Source organism: Heteronotia binoei, chromosome 20, assembly GCF_032191835.1.
Source record: "Heteronotia binoei isolate CCM8104 ecotype False Entrance Well chromosome 20, APGP_CSIRO_Hbin_v1, whole genome shotgun sequence".
Taxonomy (NCBI): domain Eukaryota; kingdom Metazoa; phylum Chordata; class Lepidosauria; order Squamata; family Gekkonidae; genus Heteronotia; species Heteronotia binoei.
In genome coordinates, this window is record NC_083242.1 from 28,278,940 (window position 1) to 28,303,124 (window position 24,185).

The 24,185-nt window shown below is 43.3% G+C and overlaps 1 protein-coding gene across 1 annotated transcript in view; it reads right to left on the bottom strand.

Moving 5' to 3' along the window:
* LOC132588612 (ral guanine nucleotide dissociation stimulator-like 1) overlaps positions 1-17,922 on the bottom strand; it is a 72,353-nt gene extending 54,431 nt beyond the window's left edge. Inside the window, exons 1-2 of the mRNA XM_060261043.1 lie at positions 17,812-17,922; positions 17,355-17,465 (exon numbers count right to left, since the gene is read on the bottom strand). Coding sequence (XP_060117026.1) covers positions 17,355-17,465; positions 17,812-17,922 — 222 coding nt within the window. The remainder of the gene's footprint in view (positions 1-17,354; positions 17,466-17,811) is intronic.
* Between the last annotated feature and the right edge of the window lie 6,263 nt (positions 17,923-24,185).

Here is a 24,185-nt window from a genome sequence, read left to right on the forward strand (position 1 = left end):
TTACTATCGATACTACTTCCTCATATGAATTTGCCATGGATTTGTTTAGATTCAATCCCAAAGCTTCATAAATTTTCTGCTCCAGAAACACAAAATACCAATCATGGCACAAAGAATGAAAGTCTTTCCACATGACCTTTCGGAACCTGATGTTTTTCATTATTGGCATATCATCAAGTAAACTGATACAGAGACGGGGTTTTCAGATAGCCGTTTCTCTACTCTGCTCTGGCAAGACCTCACCACCTTTCAAAAAGGATATAGGCAAGCTGTAACAGGGCGATGAAGATGGTTGAGGGGTCTGGAGCTGGGTTTGTTTAGCCTGGAGAGGAGGCAGCTGAGAGGTGATATGATCACTATCTTCAAGTACCTGAAGGGTTGTCATACAGGGTATAGTGTAGAATTGTTTTCTGTGGCCCCCAGAAGGTAGGACCAGAACCAATGGGTTGAAATTAAACCAGAAGAGTTTCCAGCTCAACATTAGTAAGAACTTCCTGACTTCCGGGGAGGAAAATGGCGAGCTGAGTTGTCTCTCGTAACGGGAGCAAGCTGAAGGTCTTGTTCGGGGTAGTGGAGGGCAAACCAAAGCCCACTGCCTACCTTTCTCAGTGAGAGAAAGGTCCAAGACTTGCACTAAAAACTTTAGAAGAGATTTACCTTGGCTGAAAAGGAGCTTTGGAGAAGGGTCCTTTGAGGCTTTGAGGAGTCTCAGAAGTTTGCAAAATTATCGTCTGCAAGATCTCTCAGAGCCATGGATTTGGCATAAGCTCGTCACGATCCTAACCTTCTGGGACATTTTTAAACAACTAAAGTCTTGGAAGACCAGTGGAACTTGGATAAACAGAGGAAAAAAGGTACAGAAACTCTTCTTTCACTCCGGAGCTATTTACAGACTAAAGAGACGTTTTAAAGGTGGAAATAAGGGGAAAATATAAAACTTGCAAGTAGAAGAAGGGAAGGGTGAAGTTTGGACTATTTTGACATAAAAGACAGTGTTAAAAACTGCTAAAAATTGAAGAGAAATCATTGTTGTGTCTACTTACGATTTGTGGAATGTAAACAACCATACTGCGCAGGAATATACTGGAACAGTCCTTTAACTCTACTGAGCAAGACAGGAAGTGCGTCAAGCAATCTATAAGGTTGAAGGTGACAGAGACAGGAAGCAGTAAAGAAAAAAGCCTACTCTACATCATAGAGAAACATCGGCAGCCATTGCTGGGAGGTCCAATTTAAAACATCGTTTTAAAAAGATTTGGGACTTTAAAAAGTGACAGAAACGACAGGGAAAAGGGTAAGAAGATAAGAACTATTGACTACATTATTGGTGGGCTCCTGGGGTGATTTTAAAAGGGGAAAAAAAATCTTTAAAAGGAGAAAAAATCGCGGCCGCCATTTTGGATTTTTTAAAGACTTTTTTGTTAAATATCTTTGCTTTGGGGGCTCAGAAACCAGCGAAATTGGGCTTGCTGGAAAGGGCAAGCCCTGCTCTATTGAACCTGACTGTCAGATTTTAAATTGGTGAGGTCAAAAATTTCGTCATTTTTTTAAAGGGGAAAAATTCTTCAAAAATTTATATCTGGGCCTGGGAAGCTCAGAAGAAAACAGAACAAAGTTTAATTGAGAGAGAAAATTTAGACCTTCTGAACTTGGTAGTCAAAGTTGCAAATTGTGCGACGGAAATTTTTGGTATTTTAATTGCATCCCCCTTGCTCTTTGCTTAAATGTCAGAGCCCAGGCAGCCCCGAACAAGAGCCCTTTCATTAGATAAAATGCAAGACCAAATGGAGGCTATGGAAGCCAGGATTATGAAAGGAGTTAAGAAAATGATGGAAGAGTTGAAGGAAGAACTTACTACAGTGATTAAAAAAGAAGTGGATGACCTCAAAAACCAAATTGGGAAAATAGACAAGAAAGTACAGGAGGTGGAGGAGAAAGTTAAAATACATGATACCACCTTGCTGAAAGTACAAGAAAAAGTGACGATTCACGACTGCAAATTAATGGAAAATCAGCTACGTTTGAGAGGAGTACCTGAGGAAGAGAATGATGATTTGAAAGGATATATAACAAACATAATCGCAGAATTCTTAGAAGAAGACCCTGATAAGACTAAAAGCATGTATGATCACATGTATAGAGTCAACTCGCTATATGCCAAAAAAAATAACTTACCAAGAGATGTGGTTGTAAGATTCATGACAAAGGAAATGGTGGGAAGGATTATGAAGAGAAACTTTGAACAATCATTGATAGTAAGAGGTAGCAGAGTGAGAATTATGAAGGAGCTACCGAAAGAAGTGATAAATGACAGGAGAACATATAAAAAGTTGACAGAAAAATTGAAAGACAATGGCACAAGGTATAGATGGATAATCCCCGAGGGTGTGAGCTTTGAACTTCAGGGGAAGAGAGTCACGATCACAAATGCCCGAGAACTGAGGAGATTTTTTGAAGAAAATAAAGAATTTGCACCATGATGGATTACAAACTATTGTCTTGGAATGTTAATGGACTAAATTCACCACAAAAAAGAAGGGCAACCTTTCATTGGATTAAAAAGCAAAATTGTAATATAATTTGTTTGCAAGAAGTCCACATTAAACAAAAGGATTATAAATTTTTATGGAACAAACAATTGGGAAGGGAATTTTTTTCGTTAGCTGACCAGAAAAAAAGGGGAGTAGTTTTTTATATTAAACAAGACCTGGAGCCAAAATTGGTATTTAAAGATAAGGATGGAAGATTTGTAGCAGTGGAAATAACATCAAATGGGAAAAAACCGCTGTTATTGGGACTATATGCACCTAATGGTGCAAAAGATGTTTTTTTTAAAGACATTACACAACAACTAGATGAGTTGACCTACGATCAAATACTCTTAATGGGAGATTTTAATGGAACAGTTGAGAACTCATTGGATAGATCCGGAGGGAAAAAAAATAGTGGAAAAGAAGGAAAATTGCCAAAGTCTTTTTTTGAATTAGTAAAACAGGAAAATTTGGAGGACATATGGAGAAAGTTTAACCCTGAAGTGCGGGACTATACTTTTTTTTCTGCAAGACATAAGACATTTTCTAGAATTGACATGCTATGGGGAACCAGAGATTTAGGCCTCATAACAAGAAAGATAGAGATTTTGCCTAAAATTGGCACTGACCATAACCCAATAATGTGGATTACAAAACTGTCCAAAAGATTGAGAAGATGGAGATTGAATGAGGACTTGCTACAGAACAAAGAAACAGTGACTTTCCTAGGAAAAGAAACTAAAGAATTTTTCCAAGTGAATGATAAAGAAGATATCGATTTTCAGACGGTCTGGGATGCTTATAAAGCAGTAATGAGAGGGTTGCTGATTACTTTGAACAATAAAGATAAAAGGGAAAAAGAAAAACAACTACTGGATATTCAAAATGAAATAAAGAAAAAAGAAGGAGAGCTGAGGAAAAGACCAGGGAAAAAGAAAATTCTAAGGGAAATTTCAATATTGCAAACTCAACTAAGACATTTATTAAACAAAGAAGTAGAATGGAACTTGAAAAGGCTCCAGCAAAAATCGTTTGAAGGAGCAAATAAGACGGGGAAATACTTGGCGTGGCAGCTGAAAAAAAAGAGGGAAAATAAAATAATTAATAGAATTGTGATAGATGAAAGAGACGTAGTTACTCAAGAGGGAATAAAAAGAGAATTTTTTAAGTATTATGCCAAGCTGTTTAAAGGTGCTGAAGTAAAGAGAAAAAAGATAGATGAATATCTACAGAAAATAAAAATTGAGCCATTAACTGAGAATATGAGAAAAATTTTGAATGACCCAATTGAAAAAATAGAAATTGAGGCAGCAATCAACGTGATGAAAAATGATAAAGCTCCCGGGCCAGACGGTTATACAGCTAAGTATTTTAAAATGTTTAAAGATGAATTAATACCAAAATTACAGAAGCTGATGAATGCAATAAGAGTCAAAGGGAAGGTACCAAATACATGGAAAGAAGCTGTTATTTCTTTGATACCTAAAGAAGAAAGAGATGTTACAAATGTGAAAAATTACAGACCAATTTCACTTTTGAACAATGATTATAAAATATTTACAAGAATTCTGGTAGAACGTCTTAAGCAATATTTGATAAATTTTATAAAAGAGGACCAAGCCGGTTTTCTTCCCAAAAGACAAATAAGAGACAATATTAGAACTGTTGTAAATATTGTAGAATATTATGAAAGACATCCAGAAAAGGAAGTAGCGCTATTCTTTGCGGATGCAGAAAAAGCATTTGACAATTTAAATTGGGACTTTATGTTTGCAGTGATGGAAAAAATGGAGCTTGGAGAAAGTTTTATAAGAATGATAAAGGCAATATATTCTGAACAAAGTGCAAGGCTGTGCATCAACGCAGATCTTACAGATGAAATGAAAATTAGTAAAGGTACCAGACAAGGCTGCCCGCTTTCGCCATTGCTGTTTATAATGACTCTTGAAATTTTACTAATGCAGATTCAAGAAGAAAAAGATTTAGAAGGACTACAAATAAAAGGATTTACCTATAAATACAGAGCATTTGCAGATGATATAATGTTTATAAATGAAAATCCTTTACAAGTTACACCTTTGTTGTTAATGAGAATACAAGAGTTTGGGGAGTTGGCGGGACTTTATATAAACAAAGAAAAATCAAAAATCTTATGTAAGAATATGCAGAAAAATAGACAACAAGAACTACAAAGACTAACGGGTTGTGAAGTTACCTCTAAGGTAAAATACCTAGGGGTAGAGATAACAATGAAAAATATTGATTTGTTTAAGAACAATTATGAAAAGCTATGGCGTAAAATAGAAGAAGATATGCTAAAGTGGAACAAGCTCAATTTGTCACTGTTGGGTAGAATAGCTGCAGTAAAAATGAATATTTTACCAAGGATTATGTATCTGTTTCAAACCATCCCCATTGTGAAAGATGCTAAGCAATTTGATAAATGGCGAAGAAAAATTTCGGAATTCGTGTGGGCCGGGAGGAAACCTAGAATTAAAATGAAAGTCCTGATAGATGCGAAAGAGAGAGGTGGATTCCAATTACCAGATTTGAAACTGTATCATGAAGCAATTTGTTTAGTATGGTTAAAAGAATGGATAACGTTATTAAATAAAAAACTTCTAATGTTAGAAGGCCATGGAAAAAAATTCGGCTGGCATGCATATTTGTACTATGGAAAAAAGAAGATGGACGGTCTTTTCTCTCACCATTATATAAGGAGTAGCTTATTAAATGTGTGGATAAAGTACAAGAAATATGGTGATGAGAGGAGACCTTTATGGATAGTGCCGGCTGAAGTGATAAAGTTAACGGCCAAAACAGTCAAGGAAAAACAACTATCATACAACCAGTTACTAAAAATACAAAGCGGGAAAATAGAATTGAAAACTGCAGAAGAACTAAACTATAAATATGATTGGTTTCAAATGCAACAAATAAAAAGTTTGATGGAGAATGATATCAAAGCTGAAGGAATAAGGAAAGAACAAACAGAAATGGAAAGAGTTCTGCTTGGAGATAATGAGAAATTAATTTCAAAAGTGTACAAATTACTTTTACAATGGGCTACAGAAGATGAAGTAGTGAAATCTCAAATGATAAAATGGGCAATTAATGTAAATAAAGAAATAAAGATGGAATCTTGGGAATATCTGTGGAAAAATTCCATGAAACTCGCAACATGTCATAGTATTAAAGAGAACTGTTTTAAGATGATGTATAGATGGTATATGACTCCAAAAAAATTAGCAAAGATGAACAATAAGATGCCAGATAGGTGCTGGAAATGTAAAAAGCATGAAGGTTCTTTCTACCATATGTGGTGGACTTGTGAAAGAGCTAAAATGTTTTGGCAAATGATTCAACAAGAGATATCTAAGATCCTGGGATATGAATTCAATAAAGAGGCAGAGACTTTTCTGCTGGGATTACAAATGGAAAAATTTCCAAAAGAAGATAGAACGTTAATATGGTACTTGCTCTCAGCTGCTAGGACATTGTATGCGCAGTTGTGGAAGCAAGAAAAAATACCAGAAAAATGGGACTGGATTATGAAAGTTATGTCATGGAGTGAAATGGACAAATTAACAAGAAAATTAAGAGACTGTGATTTAGAACTTTTTAACCAAGAGTGGAAGAAATTCAGAAGATATGTAGAGAAAGAGTGGAAAATAAAAGGACATTGGACAATTTTTGAGGATTAAGATTTTTAAGATAACAATACAATTCTTGAAGGGGGTTCTTCTTCCCTATGTTTCTTTTTTGTTTCGTTTTTTTTCTTGATAGTTAAGGGTACCTTTAATATCTGTTTTTTTAAAGAAAATAACACTGGCGGGGGTCAAGTAATTGGGGGAGGGGTGGGAGAAAGTAAGATGTGGGGTAGAATGATGGTCTTTTTCTTAATATATATTAAGCTTTTTATAAGTTGTAGTTATAGTTCTACTACCATATGTTACTAATAAAATTGTTTATTTGAACATTAGTAAGAACTTCCTGACTGTTAGAGCAGTTCCTCAGTGGAACAGGCTTCCTTAGGAGGTGATGGGCTTTCCTTCCTTGGAGGTTTTTAAACAGAGGCTGGATGGCCATCTGACTGCATTGCTGATCCTGGGAATTTAGGGGGAGGTATTTGTGAGTTTCCTGCATTGTGCAGGGGGTTAGACTGGATGACCCTGGAGGTCCTTTCCAACTCTATGATTCTAGGATTCTGGCAATGAGCTGTCTCTGAAGTGCTGTGTCGTTTCAAACTGCCGCTTTCATTTTCTGGCCTTTTTTTGCTCCATGTGCCATCGTCCTCAGATCGTGACTAAGTGTCAAGCGTGCTCATTTCTTGACCAGATTTTACTATGTAGAGGGCATGCCACCAGTCCGGCTCTCCTCCATTATTTACAACCCAGAGGCTACGTAGCAAAGCCATCTGCCCCTGGGATGTTTATGGTGTAGGCTAGCAGTTGGTACCTCTAGGTATCCTCCCACTGGTTTCACACAGGCAACCCTTATCTGTTCACAGAGAAGTGTGAGAATGTTTCTGATGTTCTTCAATGGTCTGAGATGCTTTAAATAAAATGCTGAGTAAATAGATAGTTGCTTAGCAACCTTTGAACCAGTGACTCAAGTTTGCATCTGTACTGTAACCTTTGATGATATTCTATATAGCAACTTTGTAACCGTTGGTTACTCCATTACTCCCAAGGCTTGGGTCCTTGGTAAAGCTCCTGAGTTTCTTGAAATAAATATATATTTTGATTTAAAACAAAAGGAAAGAACTTTGAAAGAACTGAAGTCCTTTCTACGGTCTCACATTATCATACCCGCCTGAACAGAGAAGCTATTGAGATTTACAAACACCAGCACAACTTTAACAGAAAGGAAGAAGGCATTTCCATCCACCAATCTTGGTACCCAGCTCTGCAAAACGCCCTACAGACTATAAATTGCAGAAGGTCACAGAACAACCAGCACAATCCACAGAACAATCAGCACAATCAACAACCATCTTCCTTATCTTCACACCCCTTCCAACCCTCCCAGCAATCAACACAGAACAATGGCCACATTCCACAGCCAGTTTTCTTATCACTACCCTTCCAGGAAGCCCCACCACACTCCCTCCAGCCTAGAAATAGCAGCTCTCCAGCAGCCCTGGCCTCACTCAATGCACAGCAGCCAAGAAAGTCTGAGCGCCTGCTCCGGCTGCAACGCCACTGAGGATGTTCTCCGCAGCTGAGAACGAAACGTCTGGAAGAAAAACTTTCTCCAGTAGAACACGGCACTTGAGCCCGAAAGACTCTACAAACCCTAATGATGATGCCAGCCGTGAAAACCTGAAATCTTTGGTAAAACAAAAGGACTCTGTTATTGGGAAATATCAGCGCTTGACACTAAGTATCAGCTATGCGCCAGGAGGTTCCAAATTCAGTCCCCAGAATCTCTAGTCAAATGGATCAGGTAGCAGGTGATGTGGGAGACATCACCCTGAGACTCTGGAAAGCCACTGCAGGCTGTGTAGATAACACTGGCCTTGAGAGACCAAGGGTCTGACTCAATCTAAAGCGGCATCACATGAACCGCCCTCCGTAAATTCTTCCACTTGGCAGCAAACAATGATGTGAAGCAGGGATAAGGACTTCCAAAGGCGAAGCCGCGCTGATTCCTCCTCAACAAGTTTTTGTTATGGGACGGCGGAGTTTTTGTTGGAGGGATGGTGGCTCAGTGGTAGAGCATCTGCTTGGGAAGCAGAAGGTCCCAGGTTCAATCCCTGGCATCTCCAAAGAAGGGTCCAGGCAAATAGTTGTGAAAAACCTCCGCTTGAGACCCTGGAGAGCTGCTGCCAGTCTGAGAAGACAATACTGACTTTGATGGACCGAGGGTCTGATTCAGTAGAAGGCAGCTTCATATGTTCATATGTTATTCTGTGTGCCTGTTCATTCAGTCTTTGACGATAATTTCCAAGTTCAAGTTTATTTATATCCCGCCCTTCCCGCCGAAGTGGCTCAGGGCGGCTCACAACACGTAAAAATCTAACATAATTTGAATTTAAAACATCTTACATAATTAAAACAGTAGAATAATAAAACCTATAAAACATATAACGGCGGTCTATCAGAACTACACTCAGCTTCCGATGCCAGTTGATTATAAGCCAGCCGGAAGAGGGCTGTCTTACAGGCCCTGCGGAACTGGCCGAGGTCCCGCAGGGCCCTCGCCTCTTCCGGCAGTTGGTTCCACCAGAAAGGAGCCGTTATGGAGAAGGCCCTGTCCCTGGTGGATTGCGGGCGGGCCTCCTTTGGCCCGGGGATAAAAACCAGATTTTGAGATCCCGATCTCAGTACTCTCTGGGGAACGTGTGGGGAGAGACGGTTCCTAAGGTAGGCAGGTCCTAGGCCATATAGGGCTTTAAAGGTAATAACCAGCACCTTCCACTCTCTCATTTGCCTAGGACAATCATTAGGTTTAGTAGCCTTAAATTTTCTGGTTCCTCTCTTGACCCTTTTTTTAAAAACAACAACAACAACAACAGAGTAACTGGTTCGTCATTCATGTATTCTATACCTGCAACTTCCACGTTCGGACAGTCACGAACCTTAAGAATGTTTTGTTTTGCAGCAGAAAGGAATGCGATACCCCCCCCCCCCCAACGCTGTAGGAATCCTGGTGCCACCAGGCTAGATGGCTGGATCAAGACAAGCAACCGTGATAGGGTATATGTCCGGCGGTGAGGCACAGCTGGAGGAGTGAGAGGTGACCCTGTTCTTCCACCATGTATGGTGCCAAGTCTTCATAAAGCGGCGGCAATCATCCTATAGTAACCAACTTTATCAAGATAGATCCTCAGTTTCTGAAAATTATCGGGGACACAGAAGAATGGCATAGGCTGCTGTTGCATAGTTAATCCTTTTACATAAGAGAGATAAAGAAAGAGGAGTCTCCCCCCACTCAGAAGAAAGATTAGTATTGGCAAGCTCTTGAATGATCCAGAACTATCATTCTGAGCCAGTTTGGTGTAGTGGTTAAGTGTGCGGACTCTTATCTGGGAGAACCGGGTTTGATTCCCCCACTCCTCCACTTGCACCTGCTAGCATGGCCTTGGGTCAGCCATAGCTCTGGCAGAGGTTGTCCTTGAAAGGGCAGCTGCTGTGAGAGCCCTCTCCAGCCCCACCCACCTCACAGGGTGTCTGTTGTGGGGAAGGGAGATAAAGGAGATTGTGAGCCACTCTGAGACTCTTCGGAGTGGAGGGCAGGATATAAATCCATTATCTTCTTCTATTAATTAAATCTGAATTCTTTGGGATTCTAAATCAGGACAACTGAAAGATTCCTGAGTAATAGGCAGGGCTTCTTTGTAGAAGGAACTCCTTTGCCTATTAGGCCACACACCCCTGATGCAGCCAATCCTCTAAGAGTTTACAGGGCTCTTCTTAAGGGTGCACTGTAAGCTCTTGGAGGATTGCCTACATCAGGGGTGTGTGGCCTAAGATGCAAAGGAGATCGTGCTAAAAAAAAAAAAAAGCTCTGTTAATAGGTAATATTTTAAAATAGCTGTCTTCTCACTGGTGTATAGTCTTTTTTATTTGTCTCTCATGGTCATCATTGGAACTGCTGTCATTTAATGCAAGGAGCTGTCCGGGGTCCTGAAACGCATGGAACGGGTCCTAGTGTTTCCTCTGGGTGGGGTTGTTACACAACCACTGTGTAACAACACAAATTAAAAATATACCTGTGTAAAACAGAAAGGGTGCATTCACCCGCACTAATTGGCATGCTTTGCAACTTTTTTTTTTTTTACTGTGTAAGAATAGCAAAATCCACTTGCAAACGGTCAACATGTAAAAGCACCCAAAAAACAAAAAAAGTACACATATAAAGGCAAATGTGCAAGCACCAGTTATTTCTGACTCTGGGGTGAAGTCCCATCACAACGTTTTCATGGCAGACTTTTTACGATGCCTTCCCCAGTCATCTACACTCTCCCCCCAGCAAGCTGGGTACTCATTTTACCGACCTTGGAAGGCTGGAAGGGTGAGTCAACCTGGAGCCGGCTACCTGAACCCAGCCGGGATCGAACTCAGGTCATGAGTAGAGCTTGGACTGCAGTACTGCAGCTTACCACTCTGTGCCACGGGGCTCTTAAATACACACATTTCTACTCTTATATACCTACTCTTATTTTTAGGTGGGCTCACAGCAGCTTACATGAAGCCACCAAGAAGTTTCCCATTCAAATTCTGTCCAGTCTAAGAACCAGCGTGGTCTGGTGGTTAGACTGGGAAACCCAAGCTCAAATCAAAGGGTGATTAACATGTGGAATTCACTGCCACAGGAGGTGGTGGCGGCCACAAGCATAGCCACCTTCAAGAGGGGTTTAGATAAAAATATGGAGCACAGGTCCATCAGCGCCTATTAGCCATAGTGTGTGTGTATATATAAATTTTTGGGCCACTGTGTGACACAGAGTGTTGGACTGGATGGGCCATTGGCCAGATCCAACATGGCTTCTCTTATGTTCTTATGTGACACAGAGTGTTGGACTGGATGGGCCATTGGCCAGATCCAACATGGCTTCTCTTATGTTCTTATGTGACACAGAGTGTTGGACTGGATGGGCCATTGGCCTGATCCAACATGGCTTCTCTTATGTTCTTCTGTGACACAGAGTGTTGGACTGGATGGGCCGTTGGCCTGATCCAACATGGCTTCTCTTATGTTCTTATGTGACACAGAGTGTTGGACTGGATGGGCCGTTGGCCTGATCCAACATGGCTTCTCTTATGTTCTTATGTGACACAGAGTGTTGGACTGGATGGGCCATGGGCCTGATCCAAGATGGCTCCTCTTATGTTCTTAATCCCCATTCTGCCATGGAAGTCTGCTGGGTAACCTGGACCCAGTCACTCTCTCTCTCAACTGGCCTTACAAGTTTCTTGTTCCAAGGACAAAACAGAGGAGAGAACTCTATTGTAATCCCCAGCGGGGGAGAAAAGTATAGACAAATGCATTAGCTTGACCTAGCATGGACCCTCACACCATTTCTCCAGCAACCAATCCAAAACAAACACAAACTTGCTTGTACCTAGATAGGAAAGAATTTAGGGCTCAAAGTAAAAAGTTCTTTGGTTTAGGAGGAGGAGTACTGGACCTCCAAGTAGGCACAATGTAAATAGGATGGTTCAGTCTTGGAAAACAGGAGCATGATCATGAGGGATAACTCTAAGTCAAGGGGTGTCAAAAGTGGCCCAGGAGCCGAATCAGGCCCCCGGAAGGCTCCTATCAGGTCCCCAAGCAGCTGGTTCTTGCCTGCTTCCTTCTCCCTCTCTCTTGCTTCCTTCTGCATTGCAGTTTGCTTTGCAAGGCTTGCTCAATTGCACAGGAGCTACAGAGCAAAACCTCTGTCTTCTCCATTGGTTGAGGCTCCCCTGGAGAAGGAAGGAAAGAGCCAGAGCTTCCTTTGCCCAGTTCCCTGGATCCCAAGGGAGAAATACAAAGAAAGAACCTTTAAGACCAATGAGTGATAATGTTTTAAGCATGTTTTAAGTTTTTTTTAAAAAAAAATCTTTAATTGTGTCTGTTTGTGTCCTTTATAAAGTTTTTGTCTCTGCCACCTAATCTTAAATAGGTACACATATGGCCCAGCCCGACACGGCCTGGCCCAATAAGGTCTCGTTGATGTCAGATTTGGCCCTCATAACAAATGAGTTTGACACCCATGCTCTAAGTAGTCACAATTGAACATATATGAACATATGAAGCTGCCTTATACTGAATCAGACCTTTGGTCCATCAAAGTCAGTATTGTCTTCTCATACTGGCAGCGGCTCTCCAGGGTCTCAAGCTGAGGTTTTTCACACCTATTTGCCTGGACCCTTTTTTGGAGATGCCAGGGATTGAACCTGGGACCTTCTGCTTCCCAAGCAGATGCTCTACCACTGAGCCACCGTCCCTCCCTTAATAACAGAACCTATGAAGCTGCCTTCTACTGAATCAGACCCTTGGTCCATCAAAGTCAGTATTGTCTTCTCAGACTGGCAGCGGCTCTCCAGGGTCTCAAGCTGAGGTTTTTCACACCTCTTTGCCTGGACCCTTTTTTGGAGATGCCAGGGATTGAACCTGGGAATTTCTGCTTCCCAAGCAGATGCTCTACCACTGAGCCACCCTCCTTCCCTTAATAACAGAACCTATGAAGCTGCCTTCTACTGAATCAGACCCTGGGTCCATCAAAGTCAGTATTGTCTTCTCAGACTGGCAGCGGCTCTCCAGGGTCTCAAGCTGAGGTTTTTCACACCTATTTGCCTGGAGATGCCAGGGATTGAACCTGGGACCTTCTGCTTCCCAAGCAGATGCTCTACCACTGAGCCACCGTCCCTCCCCAAATTCTCAATTCTCAGAAAAATTAATGATGAACCATTTGATACTGAAGTCCCAAAGCACTGTTACCAATTTTGAGACCAGACAAAGACCAGCATGGACATTTTTATGGCTGTTGTGTTGCGCCCTATATTTAACCCTTTTGTGGGTATTTTTTTTTTTAAAGTGTGACAAGGCTGATTTCCCTACTGCCATCAAACTGGTATGTTGTGTTTGCTGATTCCTGTATTCGTTTCCAACAGTTAACTACCCCAACGTGGAGAGTAATCTCAAGAAATGAAGAGTCAGCATGAGATAACACAGAATAGTGTGCAACTAAGAAAACAGTACTCTGGATTTTGGAGCAACCCATTTGCTCCCCCTACTGAATCTGCATATCTTAAAGCTAGCTTTGGCCTTTAGAACACTGGCTTTCAAAAACTACTCCATGGGACCCTGGATTTCCTTTGGAAGTTTATGCACGATCTCTCAACAAGCAGATCAAAGAAGTCAAACAGGCTTCCCTGGATAGGACATCTTTCCCACTTCTGCTATTCTTCTTTTGTAGTAGATGGTTTGTTTGTTTTTACCACAAGCCCCATGAAGCGTTCAAGCATTCAAGCCCAGCGGTTCTCTGGCAACAAATTACTGTGTAAGGAACACTCTGAAAGTCAAGCAAGTCTGAAAGGCATTGCTCTAGACCAGGGGTGTTGTTATGAGGGCCAGATATGTCATAAAATGTAATGTCAGGTAGCAGAGAGATAAAGAAGAAGATATTGGATTTATATCCCACCCTCTACTCCGAATCTCAGAGTCTCAAAGCGGCCCACAATCTCCTATACCTTCCTCCCCCACAACAGACACCCTGTGAGGTGGGTGGGGCTGAGGGGGCTCTCACAGCAGCTGCCCTTTCAAGGACAGAGTCTCAGAGCGGCTCACAATTTCCTTTACCTTCCTCCCCCACAACAGACACCCTGAGAGGTGGGTGGGGCTGGAGAGGGCTCTCACAGCAGCTGCCCTTTCAAGGACAGAGTCTCAGAGCAGCTCACAATTTCCTTTACCTTCCTCCCCCACAACAGACACCCTGCGAGGTGGGTGGAGCTGGAGAGGGTTCTCACAGCAGATGCCCTTTCAAGGACAGAGTCTCAGAGCAGCCTACAATCTCCTTTACCTTCCTCCCCCACAACAGACACCCTCTGAGGTGGGTGGGGCTGAGAGGGCTCTCATAGCAGCTGCCCTTTCAAGTACAGAGTCTCAGAGCGGCTCACAATCTCCTTTCCCTTCCTCCCCCACAACAGACACCCTGTGAGGTGGGTGAGGCTGAGAGGGCTCTCACAGCAGCTGCCCTTTCAAGGACAGAGTCTCAAAACGGTCTACAATCTCCTTTATCTTCCTCCCCCACAACAGACACCCTGTGAGGTGGGTGGGGCTGAGAGGGCTCTCACAGCAGCTGCCCTTTCAAGGACAGAGTCTCAAAACGGTCTACAATCTCCTTTATCTTCCTCCCCCACAACAGACACCCTGTGAGGTGGGTGGGGCTGAGAGGGCTCTCACAGCAGCTGCCTTTTCAAGGACAACCTCTGCCAGAGCTATGGCTGACCCAAGGCCATTCTAGCAGGTGCAAATGGAGGAGTGGGGAATCAAGTCATGTCAAGTCAGACTTTATTGGCATAAAAACAGTAGTGCAAAATTAATATAGTGTAAAACAGGTTAAAAACACAACTTCCACGTACAATTATTTCTGCGATATCCTTTGGCGCAGCTTTAGAGCAGAGTACAGGAACTTGGCTGACCTCTCAGTAACATTGATAGAACAATCATTCAAGAGTCTATGATCTGATTTCATCAGATCTTGGAAGCTCAGCAGGGTCAAGTCTGGCAAGTCCTTGGAATGGGAGACCTCCTTGGAATCCCCGCAGTCAGGAAGGCAGGGGCAGGCTCTATTCAGCCACCTCTCTGAATATCCTCCAGGCCCCCAGTAGGGGTCAGTCACCAGAGGTCGCCAGGACTTCCAGGTGCTTGCATGCACACACCCACAACTTTACAGAAAATACAAAAAAAACCACACCCCAAAACACTGATCTCCCAAGTTCTCTATTGTACATTTTGATTGGCAGCCAAAAGCGTGATCATGTTCCCCTCCCCCTCGGTCTTGCTACCCTTGGCTGCAGCAATCCCATTTTCCTTCCACCCGACCTCCACAGGTCACATGGTTCCCTCTTCCTCCTTCATCACAACCCTGTGCAATAGGTTAGACTGAGAGAAAGTAACTGGATGGCCGTTGAGACACCCATTGAGACACCTACGCGGAGAGGCCAGGGAAAAAACCTGGGCCCTTCTGCTTGCAAAACCTGTATTTTGCCACTTTACTTTTCTGCAAAGAGACAGGCAATAGCATGAGAAACTTAAATCCCTAAAAGATGCTCCAATAGGCCTGGTGGGAGGGAATGGAGGCACTGAAACTACAGCCGACCGAAAACCCTCAAGTCTTACATCTCATACAAGTAGGGTTGCCAAGTCCAATTCAAGAAATATCTGGGGGCGGAGCCAGGAAACTTTGGGGGTGGAGCCATAAGCAAAGTCGTGAGCAATAACCTCCTATTTTTACTTATATACTGACATTGTGATCACTGGTTTGGTTGCCAGGGTGCCTGGAGTTTCAACTCGCACACATCTGCACTAAGACTTGGGTTTCGGCCTGCTATTTCCTAACTGACATGTGGATACTAAAGGCCTTTCTTTACAGCAGCACTCTCTATCTCTGAATAGGCGCTAGCCAGAGGTAAAGCAGTCTCTCCATGCATGCACAATCTCGGCCGTCGCAGTGGAAGAAGTCGTGCCGCCATGAGCTGTCCAGTCAAGCGGTTTTCAGCCCTTTTCAATGGAAGCCACTGTCAAGGGCTAACACCATCAGCAACCATCTTCCTGCACTTCCAGACTCCATGAGGGAGAAGCGGGAGCCTCTTCCTTTGTCTGGAGTAATCTTCCTTTGTCTGGAGTTCTCTTCGCCATACGGTCAGAAAGTTGCCAGTTCAGTTAAACTCCCAAATGGATTACTTCCAAGATGTCAAGCATAGATATTTCAAAATAATCAAGCTTTTGTTTTAATCAAAGACTTGCTTTATTGAAACTCCATGACTTGTTCCAAGGATGGGTTCCTTGGAAGTAATGATTGATACAGTATTGAATAGTATCTTATAGACTACTTCAAAAGGCAGGGTTACAGATAGCGTCAAAAGAAAAACATGAAGATGCTAATTGCAAGCTGGTATCTCTTTTATGTTTCTCACACATTCTGTTAGCTGATAAGACATGGTGATGTGAATCTGTGGGAGAGGTACTTTACATTGCTAATACAAGGTTACGCTAAACATCCTGTAAGCAGAGGGATTTATTATGCTCCTACAAGGGGGAAGGGAGAGAAGGAAGGGGGGAGAAGAGGAGAGGCAAAGAGAAGAATGGTATCGATAAACCAAGTACTCAGAAATAGCATGCTTGACACTTCAGACATCTGCATAAGGCCATTATGCTTATCTTAGGCATGTATTCTGCCAGACTGCCCAAGCCTTTGTCAAAGGGAACATTCAACAAAAGACGGTGCCAGCCAGACGAGCAAGAAGAGGAAGACCAGTCTTCCAGAGTCAGAGCTATTGTGTAAATCGGGTGTCACCTTAGATATCAATTCGGCTCTCTGTTGTCGTGTTAGATAAGTTTGTGTAGCTTGTGTTAATCCCCTCAACTCATGCCTTGCCCAAACTTTGGAGTCTCCCCTTTTCTGAGGCAATGTACCATGTGATGCGGCATCATGACCCATCTGACCCTGTGTCACAGGTCCTTGGACCTCCCTCCCCCTAAGAGCTCAAGGTAGTCCTTATAACCTCCAACCCAATGTCCCTCAGGTGTGCATCTGACAGTACCCCTACCCTGCTGTTTAGATATGCCCCCGATACCTGGTCCAATCCTTTTGAACTTCATCAGATGCTATGCTGAAAATTTGGTGCCTCTATCTCAAAATACAGCCCCTCCAGAACCCCAGATACCCCCAGATCAATTCCCCATAATACTCTATGAGTATTATGAGTTCATAATGAGTTCATGAGTTCAAGTTTACCTTTCCCATGCAAATGACCTCTGCAAAGCGTGTTCTTCTGCCTACTCTCCCCGCTCCCATTCAGCCTTAAAGTCATAGACACACCATTCCAAGAGGAAGCCTTTCCAAGACTCCGGAGGTGGAAAGGCACATGGTGGCTGTGGGGGCCGGGTTTACCCCGCTAGCCAGCTGACTGGGGGCGGGAAGGAGGCTGGGAAAGCGGGAAAAACCCCGCTGGGACCTGGGGATTGACAAGTCTACATAACCCAGGCACAAAAGAAGACCTGCAAAAATTTTAATGTTAAATCCATCCTTTCACACAGTTTACAGCTCTCTCTCTCTGAATTCAGCTCTTCTAACCAAAGTCCACTTAACATTTTTTAAAAACTCACCTCTAGACACCTTGCTCCTTTGTGAGCCCCCTGCTTTATGTGCACTGTTTTCAAGGTGACTTTATACACTGCTCCTTCTTCCACCTCTTCTCCATAGTCCTCAATGGAGACCTGCCATGGCAGGAAGAAAAGAAAGGTTACATTTAAAATAACAACCACCACAACTCCAGAAGACAGCGTTGCTTAGAAAAGCAAGAAGGGTTCTCCCAGATCAGAGTCCACACGCTTAACCACTACACCAAACTGGCTCTTGGTCAAACTTTCCAAAAAAAATCACCATTTAATAGTAGTCCAAGGCATAATTCTCTTCTTGGCTAAGGCTTCTCATCAAATATACACTTCAATGGGAGCTTTGGGAAACAGCGAAGTTTACAGTAGGGCGAGAGCTCTGGCTACCCATTTAGCATCTAACCTCATTTCTGTAATCCCATACAGCCAGGTATTGAAGCTACCTCACCAGCATCTGAAGTTCCTCCTTAAGCTCCTCAGCAATACAGGAGCCACCGGGAGATTTCTCAGACCGGTCAGGTGATTTCAGATGCTCAGGACACATAAGAGAAGACCACATTTTTGGCTCTTCTTGCTCGTTGTGATCCCAGTGTCCAGTTTGGTGAAGCGGTTAAGTGCACGGACTCTCATCCTGGAGAACTGGGTTTGATCCCCCCCCCTTCCCCTTGCAGCTGCTGGAATGGCCTTGGGTCAGCCATAGTTCTCGTAAGAGTTGTCCTTGAAAGAGCAGCTGCTGTAAGAGTTCTCTCAGCCCCACCCACCTCATAGGCAATGTTCCCTCTAAGCTGTGGAGTCTTGTGAACAGAAATGCTACTTTGAGAGCTACTGGCATTAAAGTTGTGAGCTACTGCATAAATTAGATTGCTCTGGGGGCATTTTCCTTGAGCTGGGACAAAAATGTGCGAGCTGGAGGCCAAAAAATTGTGAGCTAGCTTATGCTAACTCAGCTTAGAGGGAACATTGCTCACAGGGTGTCTGCTGCGGGAGGAGGAGAAGGTAAAGGAGACTGTGACCGCTCTGAGACTCTGAGATTCAGAGTATAGGGCAGGGTATAAATCCCATTTCTTCTTCTTCTTCTTCTTCTATATGTGGATTGCAGGGAGTGTATCTCCTCTCAGGAATATGAATGGTAGGGAGGTCTACCCAAAGCCCACAGTTCCCAAAACAAAGAGGCCTTCTGGCCCCACATCACATCTTTGAGGGGGAGATTAAAAATACAATATGGGAGAAAAGAGTGGAGGAAAGGTGAAGTGGGAACTCCCTGGGTTTTGCTTTTCCTTCTTTGCTGTCTCTTAGCATCTCTCTCTAGGAATCCAATTTTTCTCCTTTAACCCTTTGCACAGCTGAAAACTCTAGCAAATGCTATCTTGTGAAAGGAGAGCACTAGCTACAATTTTAGTAAAGGAAAGGGTTACAACGATCAACTCTAGATTTCCAGGTCGGGTTCTAGCTGTTAACGAAGCCCCTCGACTTAACCTGTCCACTCAGACCGGCAGGCATCGTCTAGCGGTTTTCTCATTGTCATACGACAGCAAAATATTGGACAGGTGGACTACCTGGCTTTTTCCCAGGCCTCCAGACCAACTTGGGCACAAGAGCCAGAGTCCCTTTCTTGTCTCCCTCCATATGTGCCCCTCACCACCTCATCAGGGCTCCTTCCTCAAGTCTGGGAGCATCAGAAGTGATATCAATACACAGGATTTGGTATCACCCGGAAACCAAATGTTTTCTAATTCCCAGAACTCCAGAGCTGCCATCTTTTTCTTGACCCCGCTCCTGTGGTCTTCACACAGACTATCATATCGAAGTTTAGCAGGGAAGGTTAATACAGTGGAGGGAGCTTTTGTACATCAGGGCTGGTTGGCACAGGACCAAGGCCAGTAAAAATAATAACGATAATGAATTGCTGCCCTTACTCTAGATCTCTTCTCCAATGGCTTCCGACTGAGATCTGTATCTCCTTCCTGCACTGGGCTCTCAAGCCGCCTGCTGAAGCACGCGCCCATCCTGCTCCAGAGCCAGAAAGAAATGGGCTAGCCTGTCATGGACAGTTACAGGCTAGAACCTCATTTGAATGAGAAAGAGTCCAGAACCTCATTTGAATGAAAGTTCTCTGGTTTCAAGGGCTTCCTCCCTCCCTCCGGAATCAGCCCCCTCCCTTCTCTCCTTAACAGTTATTCATAGAATCATGGAGTTGGAAGAGGACCTCCAGGGTCATCTAGTCCATGGGTGACGAACTCATGAGGGCCGGATCTGACATAAATGATACCTTGTATGATGAGATTATTTTAGATTGATTTTAGACTTTTATATTATGTAAATTGAATGGTAAATTTTAAATGCTATTGAAATGTATAACTGTTTTATTGTTTTAACATGGCCTTGCCACATTCTGTAAGCCGCCCTGAGCCTGCCCCGGCGGGGAGGGCGGGGTATAAATAAAATTTTATTATTATTATATTATTATTATTGTTGGGTCGAGCCATATTGAGCCGGGCCGTGTGTGTACCTATTTACGATTAGGTAGCAGAGACATGAACTTTGTAAAAGACACAGGAAAACACAAAGATTTTCTTTTAAAAAAATCCCTTAAAATAAAACATGCTTAAAACATTAGCACTCGTTGATTTTAAAGGTGCTTTCTTCGTATCTCTCCCATGGGATCCAGGGAACTGGGCAAAGGAAGCTTTGGCTCGTTCCTTCCTTCCTCAGGGGACCAGGAGGGGAGAAGCCTCAGCCAATAGAAGGAAGAGAGGTTCTGCTCTGTAGCTCCTGTGCAATTGAGCAAGCCTGGCAAAGCAAGCTCTCCCTCCCCCCCTTCCTCTTCAAGGGAGGACCTTCAGCCAATGGAGAAAATAGAGGTTTTGCTCTGTAGCTCCTGTGCAATTGAGCAAGCCAGGCAAAGTAAACTGTGACATAGAAGGAAGCAAGAGAGAGGGAGAAGGGAGCAGACTTGCTCAAGTGCATTATGGGAACCTTCCTGGGGCCTGATTTAGCCTTGGCCTGCATGTTTGACACGTCTGATGTAGACCTATATGCATTTGTATGAAGGTGGGCTGAGGTAGGTCTGGAAAGGAATTGAATTGACTTCTCCCATTCATGCCTATTCTCTGCCCAGTGAGACAAAATTTCTTCACAGACCATAGCAAGAGAAGGTTGTATGACATCATACCCAGAAGGTCTAGGGGCTGACGTCTGACATCTGACGTTTGTGTCTTGTGGCTCTCAAACATCTGACGTTTATTCTATGTGGCTTTTACATTAAGCAAGTTTGGCTGCCCATGATCTAGGGTGCTAAAAATGTAGTTGGTCACCCAGCAATTTCTTAATAACATCTAATTACTTAGCCAAGGCTCCCCTCCCCCACCCCGCCTATATTTTTCACCACAGTCTGAATTCTGCTTTTTCCTGTTGTGTTTAGATATGAAAACCTGGAACTATCCAATAGTGAAGAAGAGGGGAGCAAGAAGTCTGAAGAGGACAAAACTGAAGTCAGGAAGTCAGTCTCGCTTTTTTGTGAACAACAACAAAAAAAATTCACATTCTGGATTCCGTATTAAGAAAAGGAGGAGGTCCGTTTCTCCTTAGAAAACTCAGCGCCAATCTCCTTAAGGCACAAGGAAGCAAGATATAGAGGGACGGAAGCAGATGTCAGCCAGTTGGTCGGGGGCCTGAGAGGAGGCCTGCATGCTTGACATCCCTGTTCTAGTCCAACCTCTGCACAAAGCATGACATTTACTAATACCCCCCCCCCACACACACACACACCCCTAGTGCCCCCTTCTCCATGTTCAGAAGATGGCAAAAAACCTCCGGGATCCCTGGCTAAACTGGCCTGGAGAACAAGTTGCTTCCTTCCTATCTATGGAGTTTCCTCTTCTTCAGCCTCCCCTCTCTGCTTATTAATGTCTGGTATGCTGTGTTCCCCCCCCCCCCCCGCCCCAAAGAAGAAGAAGGTTTTTATTAATAAATCCAAAACGATACAGATAATTTGTTTCACATTACAAAGACACATTGCAAAGAAAAGATTCCATTGCAAAGAAAAGAAGCTGCTGGAATGGCCTTGGGTCAGCCATAGTTCTCGTAAGAGTTGTCCTTGAAAGAGCAGCTGCTGTGAGAGTTCTCTCAGCCCCACCCACCTCACAGGCAATGTTCCCTCTAAGCTGTGGAGTCTTGTGAACAGAAATGCTACTTTGAGAGCTACTGGCATTAAAGTTGTGAGCTACTGCGTAAATTAGATTGCTCTGGGGGCATTTTTTCTTCCCCCCCCCCCCCAGTTTTTAACGTTTATTTTAAGCATATATGAAGAACAGAGAAGAGGGGGGGGAAAAGGAAAAAAGAATATGTAATAATAATACAGGTTATCTACGTCTGTTATCCACTTATACAATTTAAATTCATCTTAGAAGAGGTTGATTGTGGTTAAGCCCCAATCTCGATAGAATCTCCTACTTAAATAAAATTAATAATACAATAATGATATTTACATAAGTATATCAATTAGATCATCATTCATTTTTTTTTCCCAACCAATTATAAAATTTTTCCCAATTTTTCAGAGCTTCACATTTGGGCATCCCTCTAACTAGGTTAGTTAAAACGTCCATTTCGGCAACTTGCAATATTTCTGAACTAACTCATCTGGGTTAGGGCAACTCTTTTGTCTCCAAAACTTGGCATAAAGAGTTCTAGCCACCGTCAAAATATAAATAGAAATATATTCATCATCTCGAGGAATTTCATTTCTAACAAAGGAGAGTAACAATAACTCCGGCTTGAGTGGTATATTAACCTTTAGTATCTCAGACAGCATTCTAAGAACACCTACCCAGTAACTTTTTGCTGATTTACATGGGGGCATTTTTCCTGAGCTGCGACAAAAATGTGCGAGCTGGAGGCTAAAAAATTGTGAGCTAGCTCACGCTAACTCAGCTTAGAGGGAACACTGCTCACAGGGTGTCTGCTGGGGGAGGGGGAGAAGGTAAAGGAGACTGTGACCGCTCTGAGACTCTGAGATTCAGAGTATAGGGCAGGGTATAAATCCAATTTCTTCTTCTTCTTCTATATGTGGATTGCAGGGAGTGTATCTCCTCTCAGGAATATGAATGGTAGGGAGGTCTACCCAAAGCCCACAGTTCCCCAAACAAAGAGGCCTTCTGGCCCCACATCACATCTTTGAGAGGGAGATTAAAAATACAATATGGGAGAAAAGAGTGGAAGAAAGGTGAAGTGGGAACTCCCTGGGCTTTGCTTTTCCTTCTTTGCTGTCTCTTAGCATCTCTCTCTAGGAATCCAATTTTTCTCCTTTAACCCTTTGCACAGCTGAAAACTCTAGCAAATGCTATCTTGTGAAAGGAGAGCACTAGCTACAATTTTAGTAAAAGAAAGGGTTACAACAATCAACTCTAGATTTCCAGGTCGGTTTCTAGCTGTTAATGAAGCCCCTCAACTTAACCTGTCCACTCAGACCGGCAGGCATCGTCTAGCGGTTTTCTCATTGTCATACGACAGCAAAATATTGGACAGGTGGACTACCTGGCTTTTTCCCAGGCCTCCAGACCAACTTGGGCACAAGAGCCAGAGTCCCTTTCTCGTCTCCCTCCGTATGTGCCCCTCACCACCTCATCAGGGCTGCTTCCTCAAGTCTGGGAGCATCAGAAGTGATATCAATACACAGGATTTGGTATCACCCGGAAACCAAATGTTTTCTAATTCCCAGAACTCCAGAGCTGCCATCTTTTTCTTGACCCCGCTCCTGTGGTCTTCACACAGACTATCATATCGAAGTTTAGCAGAGAAGGTTAAAACAGTGGAGGGAGCTTTTGTACATCAGGGCTGGTTGGCACAGGACCGAGGCCAGTAAAAATAATAATGATAATGAATAATGAATTATTCTAGATCTCTTCTCCAATGGCTTCCGACTGAGATCTGTATCTCCTTCCTGCACTGGGCTCTCAAGCCGCCTGCTGAAGCACGCGCCCATCCTGCTCCAGAGCCAGAAAGAAATGGGCTAGCCTGTCATGGACAGTTACAGGCCAGAACCTCATTTGAATGAGAAAGAGTCCAGAACCTCATTTGAATGAAAGTTTTCTGGTTTCAAGGGCTTCCTCCCTCCCTCGGGAATCAGCCCCCTGTCAGTATTTGAGTCTGCCTTTACACAGTCTGTCAGCTGTATTGTGACAGCAGATGATCTAGCTGGCAAGCTAGGTCACAGTGACCTTATCTACAAGCCGGTTTTATCCGGTAGAGGGCAGGTGGAAAGGACCTGCTGAGTCAGCATGACTGTGGACTGCCAGGATTGGCTGATGGAACTATATATGGACTGTGCTAGCAGTGCACAGGTCTCTCTTCGAGGAGTCACATGCTGGCGGAGCACTTTGGTCCTATAGTTGATGTATCTTTCTGCACTAGTGAGCACGTTGTATATATATTGTAAATACACTGTTTTAGCACTAGCTGCAGGTGTCTGGCTCACTTCTGTACTGGGGCTCACCGTTGTACACATCACACCGCTCACTCTGCAAACACCCGCACCGACACCCCCTCCCTTCTCTCCTTAACAGTTATTCATAGAATCATGGAGTTGGAAGAGGACCTCCATCTAGTCCATGGGTGACGAACTCATGAGGGCCGGATCTGACATAAATGATACCTTGTTGGGTCGAGCCATATCGAGCCGGGCCGTGTGTGTACCTATTAAAGATTAGGTAGCAGAGACATGAACTTTGTAAAAGACACAGGCAAACACAAAGATTTTATTTAAAAAAACCCCAAACCCTTAAAATAAAACATGCTTAAAACATTAGCACTCGTTGATTTTAA